Source organism: Labrus bergylta, chromosome 8 (assembly GCF_963930695.1).
Source record: "Labrus bergylta chromosome 8, fLabBer1.1, whole genome shotgun sequence".
Lineage (NCBI taxonomy): Eukaryota > Metazoa > Chordata > Actinopteri > Labriformes > Labridae > Labrus > Labrus bergylta.
In genome coordinates this window covers 15,441,873-15,469,808 of record NC_089202.1, presented here as the reverse complement: position 1 = coordinate 15,469,808, position 27,936 = coordinate 15,441,873, and the positions used below count along the sequence as shown (strand labels likewise).

Genomic DNA, 27,936 nt, shown 5'->3' with positions numbered 1-27,936 from the left:
TGTGCATTTTCAGCAGGTTGTCTCATATCTCTTCATATTGGAACATAAACCTGGTTCAACAATTTAAATCACCATCCAAATCGTCCATGTTACCCTCTGAAAGAGGGATAAAAGAATAAAAAGTTAGTGCAGGGGACTTTGGAGTCCAATCATCGGCAAGCCATGCTGGAATTTCTGTCTTACAATAACTTTCAGCCAACCTAACCACAAGAGGCAGGTTTTCACACCTCTTGATAACCTGGAACATTGTGTCCACCTGTCAATCAGGTCGGCTATGTGCCTTATTGTAAAGAACTACATAAGATCAAAACAGACGAGTTCTCAAAAAATGTGTAACCCATAAAGTGTGTGCCGGTTTAGACATAAGCTAATCAGACCAATTTCGTTCTTTGAACTAGGCTGTAAACATCTTAATTTCTGCTGTAAAACATTGACATTTTTAAATGGGTGTGTATGTGACTTCCGGTAAGCAGCCAGCCTCAAGGGGACACTCAAGGAACTTCAGGGGTTTTTACTGTAACACCGCTCGGTTGTGCACCAAAATCTGTGACCAGCTCACACAACATAGTGTTTAGCCTAGTGCCATCATCTTTGTAACCTATGTTGTTTGTTAGCTTGTTAGCGTCTAATTGTTAGTAAATATCGCCCCGGAACATGGTAGGCATATATGCTATGCTGGTAGTAGGCTACATAAAAAAGAGTCCGATCAGGTCCAAACAGTTCTTTGGTTACTTTGTGGGTGCTGTTGCAAAAATAGTGCATTGATACAAGTCAGTGTAGTGAAGATTTGCTATTAAAAGGGACCTCATCAAAATACAATAAAAAACAATTTTAGTAGGATTTTTAGGGGCCTTTAAAAAATGAAATAATATTGATGTAGAAATATAAATGTTTAATTCACATTACATCCTATAGCAGAGACAGCTGTATGAGATGCTCCGCCTGTTTCCTCTTTGGTCTTTTTTCAAAGAATCAGAGGGTGAGCTCATTTCTGCTGTACAGGCTCAAAAACACCCTCACTGAGGACCATACCAGAGGATTGCTATTTGGTAAGTTATTAAATGCCTGTTTTTTAGATGATGTACATTGTTGCTCACAAGCTGAAGAATATTGCTTGCAGTCATAAGTAACTGCACATGTATTCCATAAAAGAAGCGCAGGGAACCAGCATAGTGGCAAGCTTTACTCTGTAGTCTGTCACCATGCAAACATGTTTAAAGCAAAATACACGTGTAAAATTTGTAAAATTAAAATGCATGTAAAATAAGGACCTATTTTTCCTCTTGTTAGCTAGTCAATGCTGCGTCGGAAAAAGTCAAATTATCTAAGCAATTTATGAAACATATTGAATATGCGGAAAAGCTCAAGCTAAACTTCTAATCCTGCAGTTGAATGCCAATGAACCTCAGTTATGTATGAAGGATGAGGAAAAACAATGTTTATTTGTGTATGTATGTCAAAGAGCTCATCTCAATCAGGTGAGAATATCTTATGTTGCCGATGGTTGCTGCCGTTTCACAGCTTTCTGAGAAAGATGCTTTCATTGAAATTTCAGCTTCCTGTCTCATGTCAGTATGCCAAGCCAATAACTTTTATCAGAAAACGGCTCACACAAGAGAACCACAAGATTCTGATGAAGCAGTCATGTTCAATTTCTTTATTAGCTGTCAGAAATCTATCCAGGGCAGCGAAATACAGACATTTCTGCCAACATTTACGTAACTAAATGGGGAAGTTTGTCAATCTATTTTTTTACTACTGGCAAAGATGTTCATTCTTTGCTCTGACAATGTATGTCCATTTACCATTTACAACCCATCTAACAACAACAGCACAAGAATAGCTGCTTGCTTTCAACATTCACGCTATAGTTAACATCCTAACACACCTGTAAAAGAAAAACAGGGCACAATCAATGCACACGCAGTGGCTGTGGCAGTGGCTGGCTCCCTCGCAACCCCCTGCAGAAAGTCAGAAAATATTCTCTGACATATGAAAGTGCTGACTGGCTGTTTATCTCTGAATGTCGGCCCTGTGATTGACTGGCAATTACTCAAATTAATGGCAAAACCCAGGTACATGTTAAAACCAATCAATTCTAACAGAATAAATCACTTTAAACTCACTACTTTAATTAAGTAGTTGCATTTGTGGCAGCCAATGGCAGCAGGAATTGCATCATAGTAGATTGTACTCTCCACATATAGCCAGTGCCCACTGAAACACACACTGAGGCTATAAAGAGAAACCAGAAAATGTTCAATTAGTCATTTAAGGGTGAAGGTTAAATAACATGCCAGCACATCACCGAAACAAAAAAAACATATACGTGCCTAAATGAGTATTGTCTCAGAGACATAAATTCATCTTCAGGCAGCACATTTATTATATAGATTTTATCTTTGGTCTTTCCTTTTTCTTTTCTCTCACACCTTCAGATCACTGTCAGCAATCATGGTGTTAAACTGTCAGTGGTAAGACTGTGATGTGGTCTGTTGCTCGACAGTTGACATGTGACATTCATTAAAAAAACCATAATCAAACATCGCAGCAACGACATGTGTGAGATTAAAAATAATTAGGCTTAAACAGACTCCTAAACAAGCGATCATTTCTGAATTAAATAAAAAGTGAAGGTAAAATTAGATTAGTTAATCTCAGTGCCTCAAGACTAAAGGTCAAATACCACTTTAGACATTTGGATTAGTTTCTGTTCCCCATTTGTTACCACCACAACACAACTAAACATACACACAAAGAAATAGAAAATGATCACAATTTTCTCTAGCTGTTAATTCATATAAAGTCACAGGCTACATTTCTGTAGGCAAGATAGAGCAAAAGAAACATACAAACTGTTTAATTTTATACAAAGTTAAAATAAGGTATGGGGGTATTTAGCGTACAGAATAAGATGACTTTCAACATGCCACACCCATTTCTCAAGAGTGTAAACCAGAATTTCCCTCAGGGATTAATAAAGTATAAATATATAAAAGAAAAAAAGAAAAGAAAAAAAGATGGACAGATAGCACCTCCTTGTGGTTGAAAATAGGCTACACAGGTCAAATGCTGAACCTGATTAACACACAAACTTTCTTCTTTTACTGCAGAGTGCACAAATGGCCGGCGGTGGCAGGATAATCGAGACTGGAAACGGCCTCTTGTCTGGTTTGAGTGATTTATATGACAACAACTCTTATGGTGATGAGGATGGATGTTGTGATGGGGGGGACGTGTGTGACCTGAACGAGGGCAGGCAATTTGAGGCGGTGTTCATCCCTGTTCTGTACTCAGTGGCCTTCGTTGTGGGTGTCCTTGGAAACGGGGTGCTGCTGGGAGTTCTGGCTCGGAGCCGAAAGGTATGGAGTGTGACAGACAACTTCATCCTCCACCTGGGTGTGGCAGATGTCCTGCTGCTGCTGACGCTTCCCTTTTGGGCTGCACAGGCGTATCAAGAGCAGGGATGGACCTTTGGTACCCCCCTATGCAAGATCACCGGAGCTGTCTTTACGGTGAGAGATTTGCAGCTGGGAAGTTCTACAAATGCTGAACTGGAGACCTAGAATTGTACTGGCAGGGGCGTGGCCAGAGTTGTGGTGTGGGCCTCCCTTGAATTCTGACTGCCACCCCTGGTGCCACCCCAAAATCCTAACATTGATTGGCTATATGCCTTCTTAGAGGCGTGCGTGTGTGCGTGCGTACACATATTCCTCATGCCACCCCTGCAAGACTCAGTGCCTTAGGTGGGCCACCACATGTAAAAAACTCTACACGCCCCTGTGTATTGGCCCAAACAGAATTTCCCTCTGATACAAGTGTGATAAAAATGTTCATATTTTTGGTGGGGAAACAGTCATTGCTAACAAATTGCCAACATTGTCCTCAACAAAGTGCATATTCTTGAACTTTCAGTGATTTTTTAATGAATCTCTTTGTCCCCATAGATCAATTTCTACTGTGGGATCTTTCTCCTGGCCTGCATCAGTCTGGACCGGTACCTCTCCATCGTCCACGCTACCCAGATGTACTCCCGGAGGAATCCTTGGGTCGTTCACATCAGCTGTTTGGCAGTGTGGCTCTTCTCCCTGCTCCTCTCTATCCCCGACTGGATCTTTTTGGAGGCTGCGGTCAATGACAGACGAGAAAAAACAGAGTGTGTTCGCGAGTACTTCAAACTTGGGGTGAAAGTAGGTGACTGGCGGCTGGCATCGCGGCTGCTCTACCACACAGTTGGCTTCCTGCTTCCTTCAGCTATTCTGATCTTCTGCTACACCTGCATCCTGCGGCAGCTTAAGTGCGGCGCCAAAGGCTCCCTCCAAAAGCAGAAAGCTTTCAGAGTCATCGTGTCTGTAGTGGTGGTTTTCTTTATCTGCTGGACGCCATACAACATCACACTGTTCGTGGACACACTTCATTCTGACCCCACCTGTGGAGTCAGTATGTCCCTGCAGAAAGCTAAGACAGTCACCTCCACTTTGGGTTACCTCCACTGCAGCCTCAATCCCATCCTGTATGCCTTTGTGGGTGTGAAGTTCCGGCGTCAGCTCATGGACATCCTGAGGTCTCTAGGCTGCAAGTTGAAGAGAAATGCCACATTCCAATCTGTTGGCAGCAGCAGGAGAAGTTCCGTTTGGTCAGACTCTCCTGACACTTCAAACTCCATTGCTGTCTGAGGAAGAAGAGAGAGAGACATCTGATCATAGACTCTGAGAATTGGATGTAGCCTCCTATTTTGACAAGTGATTCTAATTCATTCGAATGAGTTTACATTCTTAATCGCTTCTTTCAGGTATTCTTCAAGACAACATCATGATCATTTGGCCCCACTGACATTAAATCATGGTACGTTATATGTTCAGGCTACGATTAAAACGTTGCTACTTGAGGAGTGCTATTTTCAGTGTTTGGATGTGCTTAGAGAAGCTCCAAGAACTCTGTTTTCATTGTTTATCAGTTATTGCATTATGTTTCAAGTCTGTTCTACCACGGCTAAATGTTTCTCAATAATTCCTGTGTAAAGCTGTGGCAGGCCATGCTTCCCTTCCCCTTCTTGTAGTCCACGATTCATTGGCAGCTGATCATGAGAATAAGCACTCATTGTACAAAAGTTATTCTGAGGTGTTATTCTGTATTTGTCTGATGTATTGTTATTGTAAGGCAGAAATGTCACGTTTCCTGTTTGTCACTGCATTATGGTAGCTGAAATGTAACATTGCAACTGCAGCTTTTTACCAATTTTCTGATAAATGTTAAGAGACTTAATTTTTTACCACTTTTTTTTACTGTACTGTTCATTTATTTTTTGGTGTACAAATAAGTGGTGTTTTAATAAAATTTTATACCCTCTGTCAAAGTGTTTTACATTTAAAATAAGGCAACCTTTAATTCTCCTGTAAAGGAAAGTTCAGGTTGTGTCCACCTTGCAACCCCTGTGGTCAAAGCGGTGCGGCTTATTTTATTTTCAGATTTTGTCCCGTGCAGGTGTTGTGAGTAGGGAGTCTTATTAGAACATCGTATTGTTCTTCCTTTAACATTTAAATGTATCACTCAAAATGTATTTTTGCCGTGGTAAATGTAAACACTGTTTCTGCAGCATGCTGTAAACCCCCCCAGCAGCCGTTTTGGGCATTAAAATGAACAATAGACAAATAGGTAGTTTTCTTCCTGATGATCTCGTTTGCTTGTGTTTGTCATATAGAAGCATCACCATTAATTTAAGATTGTTTTATAACCAGTTCAAAACTCATCGCATTTGAAGACAAACACAAACTGACGATGCACAAACAGCTTTGAAACATACCAAAAGAAATGTGCATTTTTACAGGGAAAGTATTGAAAAGTTAAATGTCATATTTTGGTAAATAATAAAAAAAATACCTTGAAATTTGTAGTGTTGTTGGTGCTATGGTCAGAAAGGCTGCTGTGAGATCTTTTCTGTTTACAGATGCCTTTTGGGGGCTTATTACAAACCAGCTGATATTTGATACTGACCTCATTCTTCCTTTATGTAGCTGCTTCTGTAGACAAAGCAATACATTATGACTGAGGCTTACTGTATGCCCTGCTAGTATTGTAAAGATATCTTTATTGGCTATTCTCAGAAACTGATATTTGCACGATTGTTCCTACTTAGTGAGCAGAAACGATAAACAATCGGTAGAAACATATACCCTACAATGAGTTGAAGGTTGTGGCTCAGATTGCACAAAACTTCTATTAGAGTTTAAAGGAAGTGTATGTGCAACATGTTTTTCTATTTTCACTCTCATTTGTGTAGGTATTAAGCTTGTTAGATATTTAAAGTGAGCATTCATACTCTGAATGATTATGGTGAGGATCTAGTGAGTACAAAGGAGAGCCTACAAAAAGGAACCTAAAAAAAAACCTGACACCCACGTTATGGTTTCAGTGGAAATGTTATCTCTGTTTTCACAGGAAATTGAAACAAGGTAGCAACAAGCAGCAGAGAAGTTACAAGAAATAGATGACATCAGAGACAAGTGACTTGTGGCATATATATAGTAGATATCCTCACACCAAACACTGCACCGTGCTAGCTAGAAAAAACACTGGTGAGTCATCTCCATGACCGGCAGACATTAAACTACGGTGGGGTAAATTGTGTCGAGTCAATATTATTTTATTTGTTTTGTGGAGAGTGCAATAAGGTTAGAGTTTGTACTGATAGCAGGGTTGTTACTCATTAAAGAAGAGCAGCTTGAATCTATTTTACTAAACACATAAGCTCTAACTGCTACAGGAAATAATGCTTCAATTTGATGCGGCACTTAAACCTAATAATAACCGACAATGCTATTGACATGCTGAAGCTGTTGCAGTCAACCAGCAAGTCTCAGTTTTAAACCATTCTTTTTTTATTGGCTGTAGATTAACATTAACAACATTCTAGTTGAAACAGAAACAGCAAAAAAAAAAAAAAAAGGTTGTCTAAGAAGAAGAGGAAGAGTCTTTTCTTGTTTAAAACATTTCTTGACTGGCTTTTTAAAAACACCCATTTGTGAAAATACATACTTTCTTTCAGGTCACATTATGTGTGTTGTTGTGATTGTCTTGCTTTGAGCCTTAAGCAGACCATAACATGTTAAGCAGCTTACAGATGAAGCCACTTATTTGTGCTGTGATGTCCAAAACAGGATTTTATCTTCTTTAACTCCTCTTTCTTTTCTCCATTTGCAAACAACACTCTTCTTTTTCGAGTTGATTGCCCTTACAAAGTGTGGCACTGTTCTCTCTCTCCACTGAACAAACAGGTCTTTAGATGACAGTAAACATAAAGCCGCCATAGAGAGCTTCTTTCCTCCTCCTCGCTCTGTCTCACTTGCTGTCACCTGACTGATGACATCACCACCTGTTTGTGTCATGCTGTGTCCTACAGTCCACCCGCACATGTCGTAACAATGAAGTCAGAGAGACTAAAAAAAAGGCTGTGGGATTCACTGAAGGGGAATTCTCTAAATACACTCAGGTCATGCTCAGGCATCCACACATTTACTGCGCAATTGTGGAATTGACACAGTCTTTACTGCCTCAAGCTGTTCAGTAAAAAGGAAAGCGAAACAGTTTTGATATGCTCGCAGCAGTTAAGTCATAAAACATGTCGGACTGTTAAATGAAATTCACAAACATAAGAGCCTTTAAAACACTGATGGATAAGCTTCATGATTGTGTTACCTGAAAAACAGTCTAATGACACAAAGATTTGTCTGTACATATAAAGTAATGTAATACATCCAATAATACAAATACAATATTAATTTTAAAAAAAACCCATGATTGTGGTTGACAGGCTATACAGTTGTGCAATACTGCAATACCATGACGCGGCTCGGAAACTGTCACATTGAACTGCAATCTGAGGGAGTTCTTATTGTACCGGGTATAGTCCTCCACCTCTTGACCACATGACACGACTTCCCTAAAGGTGTGAAGCATTGTTCATGTCTTTTCTGAGTCACACAAGGGGACTTTCATCAACAATGAGTTGACTGAACCTGTTGATCAACACTCATCTGTTTCTGCTCCTCAACCTCGTCAGGACTCTGGTCAGACGGGGCCTCATCGCCCACACACAGCTCCCACAGTGGGCCGTCATGTTGAACTGTATCACATCTCAGCATGGTCAGCGCTCGCTTCCTGAAGTTTCCACACAGCCCGAGGTAGAGCACAGGCCTGAGGCAGGCGTGAACGCAGCCCAGAGCTTTTGTGACCATCAGAGCTGTTTGCAGGGAACCTTCAGTGTTTCCGGTGCTGCTGATCGTGTCCACAGTGAGTGTGATGTTGTACGGCGTCCAGCAGAGAAAGAAGACACCCACCAGGGGCAGGATGACCCTGGTGAAGGCTCTCTGCGTCTTCAGGACTTTTGAGCTTCGCTGAAACTGCAGCAGAATAAATGAGCAGCAGATGATGATGGCAGCTGTGGGCAGCAGGAAGCCCAATGTGAGATGGAGAAGGCGGGACACCAGCTGCCAGTCTGTTCGAGAGTAGAAGTGAACACACAGAGTTTGGTCTTCATAGTCTCGTGTAACCACCAGGAAAGTCCAGTCAGGAATTGGAAGGATCAGAGAGATGAGCCAGACCAACAGGCAGCTGATGTGGACAAACCTGTCCCTCTTCTGGGAGTATAGCTGGATGCCGTGGACGATGGACAGGTAGCGATCCAGACTGATGCACACAAGCAGAAGGATCCCGCAGTAGAAGTTGGTCTAGGAAAAGCAAAGGAAAACTTAAGCTGTGGATCTCTAAAAATCTGCCATTTTTATCACTTAACTTTCCCTTTCCTTACTCTGACCCCCTCCTCTCGCCTCTTCCCAGAAATGTTGGGATGTCTGGAGAAATATGGATGTCAAAGCAGGAATGTTTGCGCAATAAGAGGATGAAGTACAACAAACTCTGCCTGTCAAGAGTCCTGATTAGACAAGAACTAATGGCCTGCAGCCAGACAGAATCCACCCAAACTACTTTTTCTCACAGCCTCAATAAAATAAAGATCCTCAATCTGGGCCTGTTCTGCACATCACTCAGTACTTACATTAAAGACTGCTCCACTGAACTTGCAGAGAAAAATCCTAAAGTACCATCCAAACTGAGCGGCTTGTGTAGCCAGGAGGGGTAGTGTCAGCAGCAGCAGGACGTCTGCGACACTCTGGTGGAGGATGAAGGTGTCTGAAAGACTCCAGGATCGCCTCTTCAGAACCAGAACGCCAAGGAGGACTCCATTCCCGAACAGACCAACAACCAAAGCCAACGAGTACAGAACCGAGACGAACACTGCTGTGCCGCCAACTGGCTCAACTTTCTTTTCATAGTCACCATAGTCATAGGTGGAGTTGTGGAGAAATAATCCACCGAATTCCACGTCCATGTCCATCTAGAGTCAAACAAACAAAAGATATTTCAAACAAAAAAGGAATAAAAAATAAATAAAAAATGCTGCAAATGATTTCTCTCAGTGTAGCTCAGTCAGTTAAGAGAATGAAGTCTGGAAAGTCCAGCCGAGCATTTATAAACACCCTCACAATTACACACAACTCACATGGTGCGATGTCACTGTATTAGGCAAGAGGGGAATAGGTTTAAACGGAAAGTCTAATTCCCCTTAGTTCTGCTCTCTCACACCCACTTCTTCTCACAGCTAAATAACCTACTGAATGCACTGCGGCTGTGATCTATTGTTACTGCTATTGTGGGTGAAGCATATATGCAAACACGCCACGAAACCAGAAGTTCGCTTGTGCGAGTTTACAAAGATAGAAATCAGATATGACTATATGAATAGAAAGAGAGGCGGAAATGGAAACAGAAAGGAAATGCTTGGTTTTTGTTGTCCTGCAATTATGATTAAAAATGAAATAACATATAAACGCGTAGGTTATTAATCAAAAAAGTCAACATGAAGCCTATCCAATAGCTTGGACTAACACATCCACATTTGAAAGCTTTATACCAATATAACAGTGTTTTTCTTACCGTAAAAGACAACAGCTGCAGGTCTACAGGACACAAATCTCTGTGTGATGTGAACTGATGACGCTTTAAAAAAAAAAAAAAAAGGTTTTGTTGTTTTGGATGAGAAAACCAGCGTCCAGTGTTTTGGAGGGAGGACGTATACGAGCTCCTGCAGCTGTCGTGAGCCCGTCAAACGAGCCGAAAAAAGCACAAAAACTGAACCGACAGCATGAATGTGAACACACTTCAGCCACCACGACACTTTAATATAGAGGCAAATCTCTTGTAGAATGGGTTCGTGTTGAATCAACAAGACAAATCCACCGCCGAATAGAAAGGGAAACTGCAAATTAGCTGACGCTGAGAAAGGCTTCGTTTCTTTTCCAACGAACTGGAAGTTTTTTAATCTGCACACTATTCCCGTCAATGCAGTCTCTTCATACACTTTTATTAACACGGAGAGGACTTACATGAACTTTAATTGCTTCCTCACTGGATTGTTTTGATCCGTCAACTGTCCACCCTCCTCGCACATCGCCACTCATGACAAATCTTCCAGTCTATGCTTCAAAGCCATCTGAACAGTCGAGTCTGCCGTGTAATTGCTTTTCAAAATAAAACGCAGGGTTAAATTAACTGCTGTATGTCAAATATTAATTCAATCAAGAGTGGCTAAAAAAATACACCGCTTTTTTGTGTTTAATTAGAAGCACAGAATATGGAAAAAATGTACATTTAAGATGAACTATGCATAGATTTTTTTAAACTGATCCTTTATTTTGAAGGCCAAATCACCATGTCCCTGCTTTCTTTCTTTTACTTTACGCAACTTTGTATCGACACGCAGCGATGGACACAAAGAAGTCACACAAAGCGCCACAGAGCAGAGGGAAGCACTCTCCGCTAGATGGCGCTGTTTTGCTGTTTTCTAAACTGAATGACAGATCCAAAAAGAGGCCGGTGAGGAGTTTTAAACTGGTTATAAAAGATAATTAAATGATATTAAAAGATTACCAATGACGAAATTGAAAACGTAGGGCTATATGGAGTAGCACTTTATTGTTTAAAACTTCTGCCACTGGGTTACAGCCTTTGTTTTATTTTCACCAACAAAGATTCACAGTGAGAGAAACGTTTGACTATTTTAAGACAGCAGGATGAGATTTATTTTTTAAAATCAGAAACAATAGCCCACTTACACGTGTAGGCAAGAAAACCCAGCAAAGAGGTGAGACGTAGGCTGCTACTCTATCCACATGGGGGCGCCAAAATCTACAAAACGAAAAGGTCCTGGTCCTGATTTGAACTTTAGACTAGCAGGTTGTCATAATAGAAAACACTTTTTGGGGCAATTTTTAAATAACGAGAGAGGGAGTAATAGTGGTATACATTTTATTATGGTTTGACACAACCAGTGAATTGCAGGTTTTAGTTATTTATATGGGCATTTCCATCCTGTGCTACTTATTTCTATTAAGCCTACATTTAAAAACAATATTACCTCCCTAAATCAATTCGGCAGATGTTTTCAAAAGTTGCTTATGATTTTAATATTTTACATCTGAAAAAAGAATTGTTTTTGATGCCACTTAGCCTATATTACAGATGTGTATGAGTTTGTTTCCTTAAAAAAATGGTTCCATCAAAATAACTCATTGCATCCTAAAGATAAATCATATCCAACATCTCAAAACCTCAAGAACAAATAAATCAGAGAATCTGAGAAACTCCACAGCTAAATAAAAAAACTAAAAAGTACTCTCAATTTGATGTTAACTTTAGATTTCAAAAGCAGGACTTTTAAATGTTATGAGTACATTCTTGTATTAATGATGTTACCGTACCTTAAAATTGTATTACATTCCTACCACTGCTTCCTTTGTCCTACATTTTAGTTTAAGTTGTTTGATAATCAGATTTGGTAACTATTTTACATGTTGAATATTAAATTATGAAAACAAAACATGTTTTTAAACAAATGATACATTTTTTTTGGTTAAAAAATATCCAAAGCAAACAAACTATTAGCTGATGCTCATTCACTGACATCATTTAAACGTTATTTATATCAAAGTGTAAGAAATTAGTAAAAAAAATATTGCAGATAAAAATGTTACACTGAAGGGGCCATTTAGATGATAAAATGTTTTACTTTGAAATGCATGTGCTCACAAATGCCTATATGTATTGTCCACACTAGTAATGGAGTTTTATTGTTTACATAGAAAAACACACTGTGTACATTGCAGCAGCTCTCTTAGATAAGAAGAACTGTTTTATTTTTCTCCACAATGAGCTCTGTCTTAGCAGCTGCATGTTGTGTTGGATAAAATAAAAACTTCCAGAGAACTTGTTATAAATATTTGAACAAGACATTTTATTTGTTTTATTTCAAAAATATTTATTATAAAAAGCTTTGTACACAAAAAAAAAGGCTTTCGGCTTTTGGCATTTTGAATCATTCAAAATGATTCATTGTTTTCATTTCCACTTTTGAGTCCTGTTTTAAAGCACACAGCTAGAGAACTGGATCATAAAAAAAAACCAAGAAATGAGAATGTCAACATTTACAAAATGTCAAAATATCAACTGTTTGAACTATTTAAAAGCTGAATCTTATTTTTTATTCTTCAAAGCCACATTTGTGTGGAATCCAAGGAGGAAAATGCCCTGAATGTAAGGAAGTGACACAGATCTGACTTCTTAAGCCACAGTCTTCACCTGAACTGCTGAGCAAGCTTTTCTCGGAGTATGAAGAAATCCAGATGTTTCACAAGATTTGACTTGTGGACAAAAAACAAGATGAGCATGTTTTTGCAAGAAATTTACTTGACAGCATAAGCATGTTGGATATGGCATTCTATTGTAATTATCCACCCTCGCATTATGAGTTTACGACAGTAATCCTAAAAAGAGGAGTAACAAATAACAAAATAACATGTGGTAATCTGCACTAAACCAACAACAAGATGGCAGAGCAGCAGTGAAAGAAATACATCACAGACAGAAAAGTTCCCCCATAGAGGAATTCAAAGTGAACATTCTTCACACACACATATCTCCCCCTCCTCTGCATCTTTCTTTCTGGACTTTCTTAGTAGTTTCACACCATGACAGAGAAGGAGGTGTTTTCGCTTTCTGCAGAACTGAAAGATCCTGTGGGTTTTCTCTTCCTCCCCTCCCTCCATCCCTTCATCCCCAGCCAGCCTCTCTGTCCCAGCATCCCTTTACACATTCTGGCCAGCTCTTTTCTAAATTTCACCCCAACAAAGCCATACAGCAGCGGGTTCAGGGCGCAGTGCGACAGTCCCAGACTCTCAGTGATAAGAGTCCCAATGTCCACCACACGGCCAAACTGGCAACCTCCATTCACCAAATTCAGCCTGTGCAGACTGTCTATCAGCTGGAAGCAGTTGTAAGGTGCCCAGCAGATGACAAATACAGACACTAAGGAGACGATGAGGCGGAGGGATTTGCGTTTTTGGTGGCGGGTGGCGTTGCACAGAGACCTGAAGATGCGGATGTAGCAGTACAGCATGATCAAAAGAGGGATCCCAAAACCCAGAATCACACTGACCATCTGCAGCCCCACCTGCCACTGTGTGGAGTTCTCTAAGAACAACAACCGACACAGCAGCACCTTGTGTTCACCTACAGTATTTACCTCATCCACCTGTTTGAAGGTAATGTCTACTGCGCTCAGGCCCAGGCAGCACACCCATATGAGAGCACACGCAACCTGGGCATGAAAGGTGTTCCTCTTCCACCCAGAGCTGACAGCGTGAACGATGGCCAGGTATCGGTCAAAGCTGATGCAGGCGAGGAAGAGGATGCCACTGTAGCGGTTCAGGGTGAAGAGGGCGCCAGAGATCTTGCAGGCAGCCTCACCAAACACCCACTGGTGAGCCCACTGCACTGCAAACAGGGGCAGGGTGAAGGCCAGCAGGAGGTCAGAGATGGCCAGGTGAAGGAGGAAGGTGTCAGTCAGAGAAAAGGCACATGACCCTCCACTCTGAGAGTTACGGTAGCGGCGGATCACACACAGCACAAGGATGTTGCCCAGGAAAGCCAGGAGAAACACCAGGCAGTAAATGGCAGGAGAGTAACTCTGTGCAAAACTGTAGATGTCTTCCTGCAAGCAGGGAACTGCACGACTCCTGGAAGCATCAGGGGGCGAGGTGAAGTTGTCATAATCCTCAAAAATCTGCAGACAACAGAGAGAAAAAAATATCTGTAAATTATTAGAAACACTGGCTTTTTTAAGAAATAGAACTTTTCAGCAGTTCACACATCTTACAAAGCGGAAATCAGACACATTTCTTTGGATTTCCTTTAGGCCTCACTCATAAATCTTCTGACATGTATGCCACAAGACTGCTTTCCTTTAACTGTAAGATGTTATTTTAACCTGAAAGTCATAGGACTCCAGGAAAATCTGTTTCAGGATTTTATTTGATCAAAAATATCAATGTATGTGCTAGATAAACCCTCTGAATGATATGCTGCAGAAAGAAATCCTCATGTTTTACAAAATAACATGAAAAAAGACAGAAGTCCCAGAATTAAAAACAATCCACTCACCCAATAATCCTCTGTGGTTGGTGTGACTTTATCCATATTTGTTGTAAACCAGGAGGCAGCAGAACACCTGAAACCCTCCAAGAGTCAAGAGAGCGTGCTCAGAATCACATCTAACATGCTTTTTTTTTACAGACTGTCTTTACCACATTCCAGATGAGGGAGGATTAGAAAGAAGAAGTCACATTTCAGGAACTGAATCCTTGCAAATTTAGACAGATGCTAACAGGACTGTGGTAAGGGAATGGATGACTGTCAGGGAAAATGTGATATATATTTTTTTTAAAACATGGTTGTAGACAGCTATGACGTTTAGACAGACAATGAATGACTGACATTCCCTTTATGGAAAATATTGTATTTGATACGTTCACCCACACAGACTGCAAATCCCCCCCAAAAATATCTTCAGTCTGTTGAAGGCCTATGATGTTATTAAAAATGAACACATTTTGTTTGTTTATGTTCCAGATTTTTTACAACCCAATCCTGGACAAATTAAGAAGAAGTGAAAGTGCTCTGTAAGCAGGAATTTGATAGTCTGCTCTATGTCGTTTTCATGTTCAACTTGTTTTGGAGTGTAAACATTTCACCCAGACTGTGCTGTAATAAGGAAGTGAAGAATTATACATACTCTTTGCAAAGGTAAAAAATCTGAGAAGAAAAATTAGCAGAACAAAACTTCTACAGAATCTAAATATTGGCTTTGATTTCAGGGATTTTTAAATCCAGAAAATTAACTAGTATTAATCTAAATTCACTATGCATGAAGAGGAGAGCACGGCCTTACCCTACCCTCGGCGATCTTTCAAAAGAGACAGGTTATAAACCAAGGCACTGATGTATGTAACCTACTGCATCGTACTTTAAAATACACGCGACAGGATATGATGTTATCTGTGGTTACTGTAGAAATAGCAAAGTCAGAGAGGTAAAAACATGAACATCTAGTGTTTTTTCTTTTAGAGATGCTTTGGAAAACCATGACCCAAAATGGCATTTGCAAAACTGCACTATGCATGCAAACTAAATACATTTAGATCTCTGTATCTAGTGATCGGAAAAAAACTTGCTTTTGAAGATTTGAGGCACATCCTCAGCGATGAAAATATAAGAATATCTGTTTAGAGTGTGTATTATATCACTACTTGGTCATCAGTTATTCACACATGCAGGCACATGCATACAGCACTAAAATGCTGCTTAACAGTTAAAGTGCAGTGATGACTCATGTATAGCTCTCTTTTTAGTTTTTACTACATAGACCAGAACAGAGAAAGGCAGATGAAGAATAAAATCCCCTTTCGGTATTGCTATATGCTTTAAAAAAAAAAAAAAAGTGTGACGTGCGTGAGGAACTGAACATTCTTGCGGTTCACACTGTCGTGAGGGTCTTCTGGTAAACGCTGTTATTGAGCAATACCACAAATGCCTTATTCAAGTAAGTCACCACATAGCAGATGAGCAGTACACACCCCAGACACATATTATCAAAATTAAAGCTATGTTAAAACAGAATGAGCACATACCCCACAACTCAAATAACAACAAGTCATTAGGAGAACAGACAACAGAGAAAAGCAGAACATGGTTAAACACATTATGATTATCTTTGGACTAGTTCTTTGAACTAATTATGGTTTTACATTAGTCTCCCAGGACATACATTACATATAGAATGTTTTCGGGTGAGTACATGGAGGGGCAGCAACTGCTTGTTTGTGGTATGTTTTTTTTTAAAGGTTTTATTATTTGGCCTTGTTATGCATTTATTTGAGAGATAGGACAGTGGATAGAGTCAGAAATTGGAGAGAGAGCGAGAGAGCTTGGATTGACATGCAGGAAAGGAGCCACAGGTTGGACTCGAACACAGGGCCGCACGCCTGAAGGACCACACCCTCCGTACATGGGGCGCACACACCAACCACTGCACTACCTGCGCCCCGAAAGAATACATGTTTCATTCCATAAAAACATTGTTGTTATTGCATGTTTTTTAAACCCTCATGCTGAGGCCTCTCGGACCTTTTGAAGTGGCTCTCTGATGTAGAAGGAACAATGTAAACCGGCCTCTATCTGTTTAATTTTTTCTTTTTGCACCTGCTCCAAAGTCATTATGTACACACGAGAATGGTCAGATCCTCTGACCTGAACAATACAGGATTTTTTTAGGCAGAAATGAGAAAATTTGAAAATCTAACAATATATTGGCTGATCAAAGATTCAAGATTTTTATTTGTCACATGCTCATACAGATGTGCAGTGAAATGTAAATAACATTTTTTAAGACAAAACAGAAAAAAATGATAATGAAATAATCGTAATAGATACCCCTTAAATTAGAGTTATCGTTTTAAGAACAAACAATTGGAACAGGGTAAATTAGCGGAACCTGTTACTGTGAAAAATCATCTCGTCAGTGCTCTCTGGTGGACAGTCTTTGTAATGATGATACTCTTTCTAAATAACACCATCAAACCAACTCTGTATTGCAATTTTCTTACAATTTATCTGGAGACAAAATCACCTACGTTGATCAAATGTACCTGAAATAAAGTAACATTGGCAGACGCATATGGACCTTCTTTCAATTTATGAAAAACAAAACTCTCATGTCCCATCTGTGGGACATTCACGTTCTCATCAGCTTCCATAATGTGATTGAGCTGACTCACAAAGGGAATTCTGTTTCAGCCGACTGAAGAGCTTCAGTGTAGTGTGTTTATAATGTAGATGTATGAAGTTCTTTCCTGCTTTCTTAATAATTCGCTGTTAGCAGTTGTATGGTTGTATGTTTTTACGATATCAGTTATTGGTTAAAATAAGCAAATTTCAGGATGAGGAAGAGGGCAGAGTGAAATGCCTCTTCTGCTCATATTATTTGTTTTGAAGTTTTGCAGATTCAATCTAAGAGTTGGTTCAAAAGTTGTGACTTCCTCAGTAACATAAAAGTTTAAAATGAGTGGAAAAATTCACTTAAAGACGTGAACATTTCAAAGGTTCATTTCAGGCCTTCCCTCAAGAGATATGTAACACAGTGAGTATAGATTGAGTCAACTCAAAGCACTGAGATGTCTGTTTGACCTTTAACCCGTACCAACAAAGGTTTCAGTTCCTTATTTGTGAGGCTTATAGACTCCACTGTGTGCAAAAAAAGAAGAAAATATTTTATATCGGATATCTTTTTCTGTTTTAGACTGCTGTAATTAGAATTCATTTGTATGTATACTGAGAACAAGTTAAATCTGGAGTCAATTTGCTTTATGCTCACCTGGACATTAAAGCTAATTCTGAGTCAGATTAAATTTCTTCTGATTTTGTCGTATGATTATAATTGTTGATTCCTAAGCTAAAGGGGAAACAAAGATCATCCATAGATAAACAGGTGATAAAAAAGATGTTGTATTTCCTCTTTCATCACCACAGCAAACATGGGTCGAGAACTGTTTGTTAGAGTTGAACGCACATCCTGACAAACCATACAAATCCAAATATGTACCAATGTCAAACCATGTGTGGCAGCACAAGGCAAATCCTTTTTGATGTGAATGTTGCTCTTATTTTCACATTTATAGAGTTGAGCCCACTGTGTGCAAACACCCTAAAAGGTAAGGTTACTCAAGTACAAATATGAACTACATTCCTACTTTGTTCTTCATTTACAGTATGTGGATACCAACCCGGTCTAGTAAGGTCCACCCTGCTGAAAGATGTGCTTTGCCCCTAAACTAAACATTCAGGCTGTGTTTTACGAGGTGTTTGCACCTGCCTGATTGGGCTTCAGTTGAGGTCTAACCAGGTATAAGAGCTGTGTGTGTGTCCTTGCTCATCTGTTTGTGGAAGAAGCCTGCAACCTGACAACCTTTTCAGGAGTTCAACAAGAACCTCAGGAGGTGAGTGATGAAGAAATGTTTCAACACAGTGTGTCCTGCTACTTGGATATCTTCAGGCCTTTATTCAAATAATTTTGCTGTTACGACTTTGCTCTTCTTCCTCATATTTTTTTTCCTCTAATTGCAGCAATGGCGTTTCAGTCCAGTGTGATCAGCGCGCAGCCTCAGGTCACTGTCACGCAGTACAGAGTGTCCTCTGGATTAACAGACTGGAGTTCTAATGTTTGTGACTGCTGTGAGGACTGCGGCATCTGTAAGTGTGATGCGTGCACTCCTGGAATTAAAATTACCAACACTGTGAGATGAACTGCGATGTGACATCTTTGTCTCTATTCCAGGTCTTTGTGCATCCTTCCTCCCGTGTATCCTGGCCTGTCAGGTGGCTCAGGACCACGGGGACAGTTGCTGCCTGGCTTGTCTTCCTGGGGCCATGATCGCTCTCAGAACAAGCCTCCGCAGCAAATACCACATTGAAGTAAGCATACTGAAGTTATATATTAGATCATTAGAAAAGTCACCAATGAACTATCCCTGTGTCCCTTCTTCCAGGGCTCGGTGTGTGATGACTGGGTGGTCATGGCCTGCCTGCCTCTGTGTGGACTGTGTCAGATGGCACGGGAGCAGAAGACGAGGGGATTAAAATAAAGGATGTTGAATCTAATTTTAAACGGCAAAAATATAGAAATATGTACTATATAGTTCGTGATTTTAGATTCAAATAAAAAAAATGATGGGCATAAAGATCAATCATTTCTAAATGCCATTGAGCATAATTAGTCATGTAAGAGCCTGATAAATGGACTGAAAGACCATTTTGATTTCATGCATCATTCTTTATTATTATTTAACATACAATAGCTGCAAGACTACATGTGATATTATACAGAAATAATTCAAAATTTCATGAAAAGTAAATTGAAAATCATTGTGATGATACTTTGTTCAAGCACCAAACCACGAACAATCTGAAGAAGTAAATGTTGAAACTTACAGCAACGACAGATCTGCATTTGTTTAATCGTGAGTTTATACATTAACTGTTCTGACATGGAATATAACATGAATACTGATTTTCTTGAAAACAAGATTATTCACTAATGTGTATGAGGTATTCATTTCCTATTTTGTAAAGAAGCATTCATATGTGGTAAATGTGCTTTATAAATAAAGTGACTTGACTTAAACTAACGGACCTATCATTTAATGATTGTGGCTTTACATGCTGTAATCTGCAGCTACACATGAATGAAAAAGAACGACTGCACCCATCTTCCTCTTTCTAAATGAGTTGTGCATCTAAGATGTCCACGCTACAGCAGGCTCTCTGAATAGGCGAGGTCATCAACACTTAAAGAGGTAAGGCTGTGGTAGTAGAGAACTGTTGTTGAATAACTTCAAACATACAAACATATCTTGAGGTTACTGCAGGCTTTTTTTAACAATTGAGTGTTTATTAAGATGGTGTGAAAGCTTTACTTCCCACAGGAAATCATTTTACTTGCGTGTGTTTTTTTCCTTGCGTGGCAGATGTGTTTTACAATAATAACACTTGATTCAAAAGAACGTCAATCGGAAATATATACATTTTCAGAGAATCATTTTGACAGAAAATGTGCAAGGATTAGTTCAGAAGTTTGTCTCCTCTGATGCTGCTGTTACTCACTTTGTTAAAAATATCACTAAAGTTGGATGTAGTCCTTTCCTGCTTTAATTTAATTTAATTTGCTGTTAACCGTTGTCTGGCTTGTTTTAAGGATATCAGCTATTGGTTAAAATAAAGTAAAGCAAATATCAGGAGGAAGCGGGCAGAGGGAAATGAGATCTGAAAATATCAGATGAGGAACCCAGTAATCCTTGTCAAAGTTGAACTTCATTGTCACAAGAGCCATTGTGTTTTTTTTTTGAGGCTCAATGTCAGTTTAACTTCATCAGTTCATACATCAGACATTATTTCACCCACATGCATTTCATTGACATGTAAATTAAAACAAAATTCTGTCACTTCCCTGATGTATTTTCCCTTATGGATCTATGTGCTGTTATAAATATATAATAGATTACTCTCAAATTAAATAGAAGAAAAATGATAAAGGACATGAGACAGTCTTGATAGCGAATTGTTATTGTTGTTTTTTATAGTTTCACATTTCACACTTTAGTCAGAGCTTAATATTTCACATTTAAACCTGAAAATACCAAAAATTTAAATCTTGCTGGAACATGTACTCAAACTACTCACTTTTGTTTCATGTTCTCCATATTGCCTGTAAAGGTATGGAAACATGACTGACATGACTGTCACTATTGTTTTACTATACAAGTATGGAGCCTCTTTATGGAACTTTCAGTTTGAACATGTGAACTGTTAAAACCCATTTTCTATCCACAGATTCCTGATCCACCTTTCAACTGATCTACAACCCATATGATTGGTTAGAAGATATTTTCAGAATAAAATTCAAACAGACCAAACCATTGAAGACCCTGGTGAAAGATCTGTAAAAGTCTGTCACTCTGGAAATCTACACAACATGGAGAGACTAACTTATCAGCTGTTGTCACTTGCAGTTCTTTTTGCTGCTGTTGATCTCATCTGTTGTTACAGCTTTAAGAACTGCATCGAAGACCAGTATTCCTATGGAAAAACTTACAAATGCATCCATCGAAATGACAAAAACGTGTCGTCCTATGTTGATGATCTGCCGTCGTCTTCCGTCAACCTCACCATCAGTATAACTCCTCTGTGGCTCATTCCTGACAAGAGCTTTGCTCATCTGCCAAACCTTCAGAACCTCAGACTGGATTATAATAAGTTGAGCATTATAAATCAGTCTGCTTTCCAAAACTTGACTCTTCTTAAGACTCTCAATTTGTCCTCCAATTTAATATCAGAGCTCCACCCTGCTGTGTTTAAGGACCTACACAATCTCACCATTCTCTTACTAACAAATAATACATTAAAGCACCTCCCTGAGGGCCTTTTCTCCACTCTTCCCAATCTAGACACTTTAAACATAAGGCAAAACTTTCTGAAAGATTTCTCCACAATTGCAGAGTCTGTGTCAAATCTAACACGTCTGAAGTGTTTAGATCTTTGCAACAACAATTTGACCTCACTCAACCACTCAAACGTGTCCCTGCCCAAATCTCTCACTATTTTATATTTATGTAGAAATAATCTGTCTACATTAGGGTGTGAACAGTCATTTCTGGGGTTCATCCAGCTTCTAGATTTTTCATACAATCCTGGGCTTCCTACGATGGCTTTTCAAGGAGTGGATTTGAGTCATATAAACTATCTGCGTTTGCGTTCAACAAATGTCAAGGTGGTGGAGTTTCTAAACATCAGCAATGTCAATGCTGGTCACGTTGATTTCTCAGGCACCCATCTGAAAAATGACAGCCTACTGATTGAGCTCTGCAGATTGTTAAAGAGAAAGAGAAAGGTGAAATGGATTAAAAATATGAACCTGGAAAGTAATGGGATTGAGAATGTAACAAATAAAACCCTAAGCTCTTGCCCAAATATCAGAGGGGCATTGGATCTATCACGGAATGAACTGAAAACCACAAGTTGTCTCAACTTTCTTAACGGACACACACAGTTGAATACGTTCACTGCAGAGTATAACCGTTTAACTTCCCTCCCTTCCTGTAAGACACCAAATATGGTTATTTTCCCAAATGTGAAAACCATTAGCTACCGTTACAACCGCATCCTATCAGTCAACTCTCATGCCTTCTATAACACACCAGATCTCAAGACGCTAAAACTGAACATAAATAAAATTGCATATCTCAATATTACAGCTCTCAAAGGGCTAAAGAGCCTTGAGATACTTCGTCTGGACAATAATCTCTTAACTGAGTTGTTTAGTGACTCATTTGCGGATCAGATCGAGCTGAAAACCCTCAACCTGCGTAACAATCGCATTGCTGCTATTTTTGAAAGGACCTTCCACAGTCTCAAGAAACTCAATATACTTGACCTAGGAGGTAATAAGATCACTCATTTTGCGTCATCAGGCCTTGATGGACTGGAGAGTTTGTCCAAATTCTATCTAGATGGTAACAACCTTAAAACAATCGACACTTCCCTCTGTCGTGTTTTTCAAGACACACTAACAGTGCTAGATTTACAAAGTAATCAGATACGCTTCCTCACAGAACATACGAGTTCACCATTTATGAATCTAAGTAAACTCAATGATCTGAAACTGGACGGGCAGCGTCCTTATGGCCTCACAATTTTACCCAGGAATTTTTTCCGTGGCCTAAACTCACTGCAATCTCTGTATCTCACCAACAATAAAATCTATCAGCTCCCCTCCGATGTCTTCAATGATCTGAAAAGTTTGAAATTCCTCACATTGGATAACTGCTGTGTCGGGGTGACACAGCTACAGCCAGGAATCTTTAAAAATCAAAAGAAATTGTCCAAATTGATTGTAGAAAATATGGTTATTCAGAACTTCTCAAGAGAGGTTTTTGGGGATCTGACACAACTGCAGACGCTGCAGCTAAACCGAAATGGGATGCAGAGCATTCCTGTTGATGCACTAGAAAGTTTACCTAAACTGCGATACCTTGACATGAGAACCATTCCCTTAACCTGTACCTGCACAAACACCTTGTTGCAAAACTGGACATTGAATAACACAAATGTCCAGGTTGTCTATCTCTACAATATGCCATGCCCAAACAATCGAAAACACAATTTCTACAACTTTGACACCAAAGTTTGTTACATAGATCTTGGAGAGTACCTGTTCTTAAGCACAGCAGTTTTGGTTTTTCTGTTAACATTCACTCCATTACTCTATGTCAAACTTTACTGGAAAATGAAGTACAGCTACTACGTGTTCAGATCCTGGTTCAACGAGCAGTGGCGCAGAATCAGAGATAAGGAGGAAAATTGCAAATATGATGCATTTATTTCCTATAATTCTTCTGATGAACAATGGGTCATGGACCAGTTGCTGCCTAACTTGGAGGGAAATGGATCATCTTTCAAACTTTGCCTACATCACAGGGACTTTGAGCTGGGCCGGGACATTGTGGACAATATAGTCACTGCTGTATACGGCAGCCGCAAAACTATTTGTGTGGTGAGCAGGAATTTCCTCAGCAGTGAGTGGTGTTCTCTAGAAATCCAACTGGCCAGCTACCGACTCTTCGACGAGCACCGGGATGTTCTCCTGCTTGTGTTTCTGGAGCCGATCTCTGAGAGGCAGCTGTCCTCCTACCACCGCATGAGGAAGATCATGTTGAAAAAGACTTATCTACAATGGCCTGGCTCAAACTGCACTGACCCCACACAGGCCCAAGAGCTGTTTTGGAATCAGCTTCGTAAAGCGATTGGAACAGGAAGCAGAGTCGAAACGAAAGAAAATGAGGAGAGAAAAGGTGGTGTTAATCTTGAAAGTAAAGAAACGGAAGGTTTTGAGACTCACAATTCAGATGAAAATTATTATTTGCTACCCTAAACCATTGTTTAATCTGTGATTGTTAAGACAAACCTCTCAGTATAGTCCATCAAATAATTGATGATTTTCTGCCAAAAGGAGAAGGTAACGGAAACATGGTGTAGTGCTGTAATGTGAGACACATACCATACTTTACTCAAGAATTGTTGATGTTACACAATTGTAACAATGTGTTTTCCTACATTTAACTGAAGCCCACATATACAACAAAAAAAACATCAAATCAGAACAGTCTTTGCTAAAAAATCTCATTCTGTAAGTAATTTCCCATTATGGCACCTGTGTTATCAATCATGTGATTTATAGTTTTGAATATTAAAAAACTACAATGATGTAAACAATACATAATTGTGCTTTTTCCTATCTCACCATAAAAGGGACAAAAGAGTAATAATAGCTTACTGTTATATTTAGACATAGACATATTTTGCCATTACTTCTAATACTGTGTGTTAAATGTAGGCACACAACACATAGTATCTATGGTGGCTGTGAACAGAAAGTCTTGATTGTATGAATCAAGAGAATATTGTTTTTCAGATATCTAAACAAAATGTTCACAGGTATGTGTCACTGTAGAGCTTCACCATACATTAGTACAGTCTCATAGGCGGAAATGACCAGTGCTCGGGGCTCAGGAGAGAGGAATGGGAAGTTGCCGTGTCTCTTTCCAGCATGTGAGATGGGGGGTAATGAATCATGTCAGTGTGGTGGGACCTATGGGGTGCGTGAGTTGTAGGTAGACTAAATTGGCTGTAAGGCCGGAAGCTGTGGCTCTGCTCAGGATGGAGTACTTGGGATGTGAAGGATGGGGGGAGAGAGTATCTCTTTGTTTCAAATACGCCTTGCTCTTGAGGAAAGTAAATTGGCTCAGCTGAATTTTTTTCGAGTAGCTGTGATTGGTAGGATAAGAATTTGGGGGTATTGCTTTCGCTGTATTCTTGTCCATCTAGAGCCCTGGTTTGGTTCATAAAGCTGTTTTCAAAGGAGTGAAACTTTAAAGTCTCTTTGCTTTTTGGCCTGCTGAAACTGTCTCTCCAGTGGGGAGATACTGTTTTTTTTCCTTCCCAACATGAGGTAGGAGAGGGAGCATATAAATGATCTCTGATTCCAGAGGGCTTACAGTCAATGATAAACTCAGGTGAGCAAGGAGATCGGAGGATATCGTCCAGAAGACTGGCAGAAGTCTTCTCAGGCCTTCTGAACCACTCAGACATCTACATAAAAACAGATATTTCACATAATGCAGCGTTAATTTATCTGGTCTTTACAAAAGGAAAGACAACAGCTGAGACACGTGAAATAACTATGGCAGTGTGCTTTTGTCATCTTACCTGTTTCAGGTTTTGTGGTAATCGTGGACTTGACTTCAAGTTACAATGGGTACTTCCCTTTTCTTTGAAAGGTTTGGTTTTCAGGGTGTTGAATAAAGGCTTACTGGCTTGAAGCTCTATTGTGAATGCATCTGAAAATAAGGAAACATTAAATAAAACCTCAAACAGGAATTTGTACAGTGCTTACTACTGTTTTTTTATAAACAGGACTTTTACTCTGTGGGTTTACGTGAATCCATGCTGTTGTGGATTACTCATTGAACTCATGTGAAATCCAACTTTTAAACAGGATCATGATTTTTGAAGGTTTTAAAATATAGTCTTTTGCTTTTATTTCCATGAAGAAGTGTTCGTCCTTGAGGGAACTACTACTTAAGTTTGAAATATACCACAGGTAATTGGGGCAGTTCTTCTGTGCAATGATTATATAGTAGTCCACTTCAGACTAATCAAGTGGACATGATTACTTCTGAAGTTACTGTATTTCTAGTTCAAATTATTTCTCTGCATCCACTGCAGGTAAACAGGGAATTCCAAAGAATCCCTAGCTTTACAAAAAACTTTGGTATACATTTTTGTACAAATGGTAAATATCTTAATTATAAGACCTTTTTAATTATATTAAGTACATTATTATAAAGATACAGCTACATTTACATGTCACCTCGACACAATAAAAGGTAAACAAAAAAACAAAAATTGAACAAATATGAATATATTGATATATTCCAGAGCTGTCGGGTAATTTGGTGTCTACCTGTATTCTGGAGCTCATCTTCATCTATCATGGTCAGCTCTTGATCCTGGACTTCCTTGGTATGATCAGACCCAAAGCTGAGGCATCGCTGAAGTCTGAAGAGGTTCTCCTGAAGCTGAAGTCCATGCCTCTCCTGCAGAGCTTTCAGCAGCACTTCCCTGCTCTCTGCCACCAGGTTTCTTTTTTTCAAGAGTGGGAACTGCACACAGCCACACAAGCTTGCTGCCACTGCAGAGACAGACTCAGACACAAAGCAGGGATCTGATTGTCTTTGTTGTGAGTCCAAACTGTCCACAGTGTGCGAGCTGGAGAACTTAAGTGGGCTTCGGCTGGCACCAGCGAGTTGTTTTCCGTGGAAAACAAACTCCTGGTCTTTCGGGGTTTGCTCCAGAGTAGAAATCATGTGTGCCTTCACCTTCTTGTTTAATTTTGTCACATTTTCTCTGTAATCAGTGGGAGTCAGCTGTGGCTCAATGCCTTTTTCTGTCATGACAGGGTTGGTCTTTTGCCCTGGTGTAAAATTTGACCCCTGATTCATTTTATTTTCTTTCTCCTGAATATTATTATGTGCCTTTATAGCAAAATCTGCTTCCCTGTCTAGTGTCAGAACCTCATCAGGCTCAGCATCCAACATATCTTTATTGGAGAGTGGAGTAAGATTGGGAGATGTTGATGATGGGCGTGCAGTATAATTATTTTCATGTACTTGCTGTCCACTTTTCTCCATTTTCCTCTGCTTACTTAATAGGCGTTCAATGTTGATAGACTTCACCTCATGGTTGAACAGTCCATGATGTCCTATCAGGCGACTGTCTGTGATGATACTTGGCTCCTGTGCAACAGGAACAACATTTGGAAAAGCTGCATCTCGTCTAGAAGAACAATGACAGCTACTATGACAGCAGCGGTCATGGAAATATGTAATGTCTCTACTGCTTTGCAGACGACAGTGAAGGTGATGTGACTTAGACTTTGGGGCTTCTTTCCCACCACCTTTCATCTTGCACCTCTCCTTGCGGCTCTTCAAGCGCTTTATTCTGTGCTGCCCATCAGTCTTACTATTATGGTGTAAAGATTTGTATCCTGCAGTGGATCCATTCACCAAGCAACAGTTTTTATCAGTTGCTTTTGACTGCTTGTTGAAAAAATGTAAGATCCTATCTTTGTCTGATAAAGAGCGGCCACACATGTGGCTCATGCTGCATCAATTCTGTAGAAAGAGAATTACAGTCAGTCATTTGCTACAGGAAGCTACTTCCCCACAAAAATGCATGTCAAATGTGTTCCTCAGCAGTTCATTGTAATTTAAACATGATTAATTAATGCAAGCTAATGAAAAGTCTTGGATTTGAATAGTCAAGCATAAACAGACAATGGTACAGTAAAACACTCAACTTGTGTTATATTCAAATAAATCCCTAAACTGAAAATTCCAATATTAGACATGCTTTAATGTTTTACTTTTAGATGTTTAAAAACAAAGCTGTGTGAAATCCCTTTAACATGTGTAATTTATGAGCATTGTTTCCTTGTACTGTCTGTCAAAGGGCCTCTGCCTTATAAATATTAATAAAAATATCAACCTTATGCTTACTTCATCTTCATTAAAATGCATATTTTCCATCATACAAAAAAAACTTATGGACAAAACCATATTTGGTCAATTTAGTTAGAGTCAAAAAAAACATCTGAATCCAACATAGCAGGACATTTTCTTCAAATTTCTGACTCAGGCCACTAGAGAATGTGACCCTTTGTACCTTTAAATTAAAAATACAGTTATGAACTCAAAACTTGGTCTTTCCCTCTCGCTTTAAATTCTAAAATTGAGAAACACTTTTAAAAAGAATGAGTAAGCAGAGAAAAAGCAGAAGCAAGGTCACTATGTTGAAATTGTCTGTAAGAAACTCTGACACTGT

The 27,936-nt window shown here is 39.5% G+C and overlaps 6 protein-coding genes across 8 annotated transcripts; 3 read left to right on the top strand and 3 right to left on the bottom strand.

Moving 5' to 3' along the window:
• The first annotated feature begins 906 nt into the window (after positions 1-906).
• LOC110001250 (C-X-C chemokine receptor type 3) lies at positions 907-5,349 on the top strand. Of its 2 annotated transcripts, XM_020656709.3 has the most exons (3): positions 907-1,049; positions 3,114-3,515; positions 3,948-5,349. In XM_020656709.3, the coding sequence occupies exons 2-3, from the start codon at positions 3,123-3,125 to the stop codon at positions 4,674-4,676; spliced, it is 1,122 nt and encodes a 373-aa protein (XP_020512365.1). In that variant the 5' UTR covers positions 907-1,049; positions 3,114-3,122; the 3' UTR covers positions 4,677-5,349. The 2 variants fall into 2 exon arrangements, with proteins under 2 accessions (XP_020512365.1, XP_065813566.1); XM_065957494.1 differs by lacking the exon at positions 907-1,049 and having other exon boundaries at positions 1,149-3,515.
• Positions 5,350-6,400: 1,051 nt separating this feature from the next.
• On the bottom strand, positions 6,401-10,545 carry LOC110001249 (C-X-C chemokine receptor type 3). 2 transcript variants are annotated; one of them, XM_020656707.3, is made up of 4 exons: positions 10,440-10,520; positions 9,991-10,053; positions 9,053-9,391; positions 6,401-8,726 (listed from the first exon to the last, which is right to left on the bottom strand). In XM_020656707.3, the coding sequence occupies exons 1-4, from the start codon at positions 10,512-10,514 to the stop codon at positions 7,995-7,997; spliced, it is 1,209 nt and encodes a 402-aa protein (XP_020512363.2). In that variant the 5' UTR covers positions 10,515-10,520; the 3' UTR covers positions 6,401-7,994. The 2 variants fall into 2 exon arrangements, with proteins under 2 accessions (XP_020512363.2, XP_020512364.2); XM_020656708.3 differs by lacking the exon at positions 9,991-10,053 and having other exon boundaries at positions 10,440-10,545.
• A 799-nt stretch (positions 10,546-11,344) lies between these two features.
• On the bottom strand, positions 11,345-14,766 carry cxcr3.2 (chemokine (C-X-C motif) receptor 3, tandem duplicate 2). Its single transcript, XM_020656705.3, has 2 exons — positions 14,551-14,766; positions 11,345-14,173 (listed from the first exon to the last, which is right to left on the bottom strand). Exons 1-2 carry the CDS (start codon positions 14,584-14,586, stop codon positions 13,073-13,075), a joined length of 1,137 nt encoding a protein of 378 aa, XP_020512361.2. The 5' UTR covers positions 14,587-14,766; the 3' UTR covers positions 11,345-13,072.
• A 3,475-nt stretch (positions 14,767-18,241) lies between these two features.
• cnfn (cornifelin) lies at positions 18,242-19,624 on the top strand. The gene is made up of 4 exons (XM_020656713.3): positions 18,242-18,440; positions 18,568-18,693; positions 18,779-18,915; positions 18,990-19,624. Exons 2-4 carry the CDS (start codon positions 18,570-18,572, stop codon positions 19,083-19,085), a joined length of 357 nt encoding a protein of 118 aa, XP_020512369.1. The 5' UTR covers positions 18,242-18,440; positions 18,568-18,569; the 3' UTR covers positions 19,086-19,624.
• Positions 19,625-19,712: 88 nt separating this feature from the next.
• Positions 19,713-24,274, top strand: tlr21 (toll-like receptor 21). Its single transcript, XM_020656704.3, has 2 exons — positions 19,713-19,796; positions 20,830-24,274. The coding sequence occupies exon 2, from the start codon at positions 20,972-20,974 to the stop codon at positions 23,924-23,926; it is 2,955 nt and encodes a 984-aa protein (XP_020512360.2). The 5' UTR covers positions 19,713-19,796; positions 20,830-20,971; the 3' UTR covers positions 23,927-24,274.
• On the bottom strand, positions 24,268-27,592 carry si:dkey-250k15.4 (uncharacterized). Its single transcript, XM_029281846.2, has 3 exons — positions 26,018-27,592; positions 25,261-25,391; positions 24,268-25,143 (listed from the first exon to the last, which is right to left on the bottom strand). The coding sequence occupies exons 1-3, from the start codon at positions 27,213-27,215 to the stop codon at positions 24,520-24,522; spliced, it is 1,953 nt and encodes a 650-aa protein (XP_029137679.2). The 5' UTR covers positions 27,216-27,592; the 3' UTR covers positions 24,268-24,519.
• Between the last annotated feature and the right edge of the window lie 344 nt (positions 27,593-27,936).

Excerpts from the sequence above, each read along its gene's own strand:
- cnfn (XM_020656713.3), top strand. The coding sequence starts at position 18,570 with ATGGCGTTTCAGTCCAGTGTGATCAGCGCGCAGCCTCAGGTCACTGTC. Across the intron at positions 18,694-18,778 it reads CTGTGAGGACTGCGGCATCT|GTCTTTGTGCATCCTTCCTC; the intron begins GTAAGTGTGATG and ends TCTCTATTCCAG. Across the intron at positions 18,916-18,989 it reads GCAGCAAATACCACATTGAA|GGCTCGGTGTGTGATGACTG; the intron begins GTAAGCATACTG and ends CCCTTCTTCCAG.
- cxcr3.2 (XM_020656705.3), bottom strand. The coding sequence starts at position 14,586 with ATGGATAAAGTCACACCAACCACAGAGGATTATTGG. Across the intron at positions 14,174-14,550 it reads CAACCACAGAGGATTATTGG|ATTTTTGAGGATTATGACAA; the intron begins GTGAGTGGATTG and ends TGTTGTCTGCAG.
- tlr21 (XM_020656704.3), top strand. The coding sequence starts at position 20,972 with ATGGAGAGACTAACTTATCAGCTGTTGTCACTTGCAGTTCTTTTTGCT.
- LOC110001249 (XM_020656707.3), bottom strand. The coding sequence starts at position 10,514 with ATGAGTGGCGATGTGCGAGGAGGGTGGACAGTTGACGGATCAAAACAA. Across the intron at positions 9,392-9,990 it reads TGCAGCTGTTGTCTTTTACG|ATGGACATGGACGTGGAATT; the intron begins GTAAGAAAAACA and ends GTTTGACTCTAG. Across the intron at positions 8,727-9,052 it reads TCAGTGGAGCAGTCTTTAAT|ACCAACTTCTACTGCGGGAT; the intron begins GTAAGTACTGAG and ends TGCTTTTCCTAG.
- si:dkey-250k15.4 (XM_029281846.2), bottom strand. The coding sequence starts at position 27,215 with ATGAGCCACATGTGTGGCCGCTCTTTATCAGACAAAGATAGGATCTTA. Across the intron at positions 25,392-26,017 it reads AGATGAGCTCCAGAATACAG|ATGCATTCACAATAGAGCTT; the intron begins GTAGACACCAAA and ends CCTTATTTTCAG. Across the intron at positions 25,144-25,260 it reads TACCACAAAACCTGAAACAG|ATGTCTGAGTGGTTCAGAAG; the intron begins GTAAGATGACAA and ends GTTTTTATGTAG.
- LOC110001250 (XM_020656709.3), top strand. The coding sequence starts at position 3,123 with ATGGCCGGCGGTGGCAGGATAATCGAGACTGGAAACGGCCTCTTGTCT. Across the intron at positions 3,516-3,947 it reads TCACCGGAGCTGTCTTTACG|ATCAATTTCTACTGTGGGAT; the intron begins GTGAGAGATTTG and ends TTGTCCCCATAG.